Source organism: Arachis ipaensis, unplaced genomic scaffold (genome assembly GCF_000816755.2).
Source record: "Arachis ipaensis cultivar K30076 unplaced genomic scaffold, Araip1.1 Aipa1045, whole genome shotgun sequence".
Taxonomy (NCBI): Eukaryota; Viridiplantae; Streptophyta; class Magnoliopsida; order Fabales; family Fabaceae; genus Arachis; species Arachis ipaensis.
Window position 1 is genome coordinate 427 of NW_015495950.1, and position 3,778 is coordinate 4,204.

Below are 3,778 nucleotides of genomic sequence, written 5' to 3' on the forward strand. Positions count from 1 at the left end.
ATCCATGTGGCCGCGTCACTATGATTGATCTTCTCCGCGCGGTCGCGTCGTCCATGTGGCCGCGTCGCTTCTCGCTGGTTATCTCCTCAATTTCTTGTGTTCCTTCCATTTTTGCTAGCTTCCTTTCCAATCTCCAACTCATTCTTGCCCTATAAAGCCTGAAACGCTTAACGCACAGATCACGGCATCGAATAGAATAAAGGAGAAGTAAAATGTATAATTAAAAGTCTCTAGGAAGCAGTTTTCACTCATGTAATAATTTCAGGAAGGAAATATAAATGCATGCTATTTTAATGAATAAGTGGGTCAAGATCATGATAAAACCACACAATTAAACACAATATAAACCATGAAATAGTGGTTTATCAACCATCCATAGTGAATTCCTTACGCCTCTTATCACCAACTGGTTGGAACAATTTCTGAAGCTTCTGCTCATCTTGCTGAGCCTTCTAAATCTCTACTTTAAATGTACTCGAGATCTCTAATTGATTCAAACAGGCTCTTCCAGCAACTTCTCCAATATCCAGCTTAAGATCCACTAACTTATCCACTAAATCCTCCTCTTTGATTCTCATCCAAGCTATTGTTAGGGACTTCCGACTCAAAGCGTCTGCTACCACATTCGCCTTTTCAGGGTGATAACTCAACTCGAAATCATAATCTTTAAGCAACTCCATCCACCTTCTCTGGCGCATATTAAGCTCTTTCTGATCAAAGATGTACTTGAGACTCTTATGATCAGAAAAGACGCTAAACTTTACACCGTACAAGTGGTGTCTCCAAATCTTCAATGCAAACACAATCGCCACTAATTCCAGGTCATGAGTTGGGTAATTCACCTCATGCGGTCTTAGCTGATGCGATGCGTGAGCCACCACATTCCGGTGTTGCATCAACACGCAACCCAAACCCTTCAAGAAAGCATCACAATACACTTCAAACGCTTCATGCGGTTCCGGCAAGATCAAAACTGGCGCTGAAGTTAACTTTTGTTTCAAAGTCTCAAAGATTTCTTCACACTCCGACGTCCACACAAAAGGCACCTCCTTCCTTGTCAACTTAGTCATCGGAAAAGCTATCCGGGAAAATCTTTCAATGAATCTTCGGTAATATCCGGCTAAGCCCAAAAAGCTCCTGACTTCTGTCACCGTCATTGGTCTTTCCCATTCCATTACCGCTTCTACCTTCGAAGGATCTACAGCTATCCCTCCTTTACTCACCACGTGACCTAGGAACTTTACTTCCTCCTTCCAAAACTCACACTTTGACAACTTAGCATACAACTTCCGCTCCTTTAAGATTTACAACACAATCCTCAAGTGCTCCTCATGCTCCTTTGCTATCTTGGAATAAACTAAGATGTCGTCTATGAAAACCACCACGAATTTCTCCAAAAAAGGACGAAAGACTCTGTTCATGTAATCCATGAAAACAGCAAGTGCATTCATTAACCCAAAGGACATCACCGCAAACTCGTAGTGTCCATAGCACGTCCTAAACGCAGTCTTAGGGATATCATCCTCCTTCACCCTTATCTGATGGTAACCGGATCTTAAATCGATCTTGGAAAACACCCCAACTCCTTGCAATTGATCCATCAAGTCATCTATCCTTGGCAGCGGGTACTTGTTCTTCATAGTCACTTTATTCAACTGTCGGTAATCCACACACAATTGCATTCCTCCATCCTTCTTCTTTACCAATAAAACTGGCGCTCTCCACGGTGACACACTCGGTCGAATGAACCTTTTTTTCAGAAGCTCTTCCAACTGAGTCTTTAACTCTGCCAACTCTATCGGAGCCATTCTATACGTCGCAATCGATACTGGTCCAGCTCCCGGCACCAATTCAATCGTAAACTCAATCTCCCTTTGAGGTGGGAATTTCGGGATATCTTCCGGGAATACCTCCGAAAAGTCTCTAACTACCGGAATTTGATCCAAGTTCTGAGCATCACCCAACGCATTAGCAGCCAACAGGATATAACCCTGACACTCCTCCTCACTACAGTGCACCATAATAGAGTTCAGGTAATACCCCGCAGCTACTACTGCTTCATTTTCTCCTTTCGGTATAAACCGAGTTGTCCGTTCAAAGCAATCCAACAAAACCCAATTCTTCGACAACCAATCAAACCCCAAAATCATTTCCAATCCAATCATTGGCAAACAGATCAAGTCATGCACAAAGTCTCTACCCTCAAGCTTGAAACCTACTTGCCTACACCCTGACCTAGTCATAACCATCTGATGCGGAGTATGTACAAGCAGATCAAATGCTAACTCTGACACTTTCAAGCCTAGTTCCTCAACCTTAGCAAACGAAATAAACGAATACGATGCTCTAGTATCATACAATGCAACTATAGTCTTATCACCAATTAAACAAATACCTCTCATCAACGGATCCGCCTTAGAAGCATCCTTGGGATTCACAGCAAAGACTCGACCTTGATGCTGACTTTGGCCCACATTCTGGTTCCTCCCACGAGTGTAATCCCTCGCAATGTGGCCAGGCAACCCACAACTGAAGCAACCACCTAAACCAATCTTGCATGAGTCATAAGGATGAAAACACCCACAACGCACACAAGTCAAATTCGGAGAATTCTTACTCTGATTTCCTCTCCCCTTAGCATACTGAAACTGACTCTGATTGTTCTTTCTAAAGCCTCCTTGCCTTTGAGGCGGATATCCTCCTCTCTTGAAGCTTTGACCTCTCGGATGAAAATACTTGCCACGCCCTCAACTAGAACTCCCTCCGTGAGTTTTCTTGGACGAAGCTACCGTCTTGGCATACCCTTCCACCACTCTCACCTTGTTCACCAAGCCGGAGAAGACACGGATCTCCATAGGAGCCACATCAGTCATAATGTTGTCCTTCAACCCCCTTTGGTATTTAATACACTTTCAACTCTTATAAGTCTCCGGGGCACCCTGACATACCTTGGAAAACCTACAGAGTTCCTCAAACTTGCTTGTGTAGTCCACCATAGATAGGGAACCTTGCTTCAGCTGCATCAGTTCCATCTCCTTTGCTTCCCTTGCAGACTCAGGGAAGTATTACTTATAGAAGCCCATCTGAAATATATCCCACAGAACATCGGTGTTCTGGAAGCTGTAGCAAGTGACACTCAGCTTGCCACCAGTGCTGGGCCTCTCCCGCAAGCTGATAAGCGGTAAACTCGACATATTGATTATTTGGAACATGCTGCGCCTGTAAAGCATACTCCATAGCCTGGAACCAGTTGTCTGCTTCTGTAGGATTAGTTGATCCTCGAAAGATTGGTGGGTGAACCTAGAGAAAATTCGCCAACGTCATCGGAACACCTCCCGTGTTATTGCCGTTTTCCTCAGCATTATCACGAGCATTCCCTTCACCGTTTCCATTGCCATTCCTAGCCGGTTGGCCCAACCTCTGCACAGCTTGCAGAGTCGCAGCAGCATTAGCCTCCATGGTATTCGCTAAGTTAGCCATGGCCTCCATGAATTCGGCATGGTTGTCAGCCGGTTGCGCATTCCTACTCTCTCGTGAACGGGCTCGACCTCGTCTGCGAGTGGCCATTAGGGTTGCTGTCTGCACCAAACAATCGATATCAAGGTGATCAGTCTCAATATCAAAATTCTAGTGCTTCAATTATCCCAAACAGCACTCACAAATAAGCATGCTATGCAATATCAAGCAGATAACCTAATAGCATCAAAGAAAAAGACACACAGAGTATGTAATGAAACACAATCGGCTCATCCCTTAGGCTCACGAGGACGAACCGCTC

General features: G+C 44.5%; 1 protein-coding gene across 1 annotated transcript; it reads right to left on the reverse strand.

Moving 5' to 3' along the window:
• Nucleotides 1–1,829: 1,829 nt before the first annotated feature.
• Nucleotides 1,830–2,873, reverse strand: LOC107624657 (the record flags this gene model as incomplete). Its single annotated transcript, XM_016327113.1, has 3 exons — nucleotides 2,803–2,873; nucleotides 2,140–2,529; nucleotides 1,830–2,007 (listed from the first exon to the last, which is right to left on the reverse strand). Coding segments are annotated over exons 1-3 (639 nt in total), but the record flags the coding sequence as incomplete, so codon positions are not given.
• Between the last annotated feature and the right edge of the window lie 905 nt (nucleotides 2,874–3,778).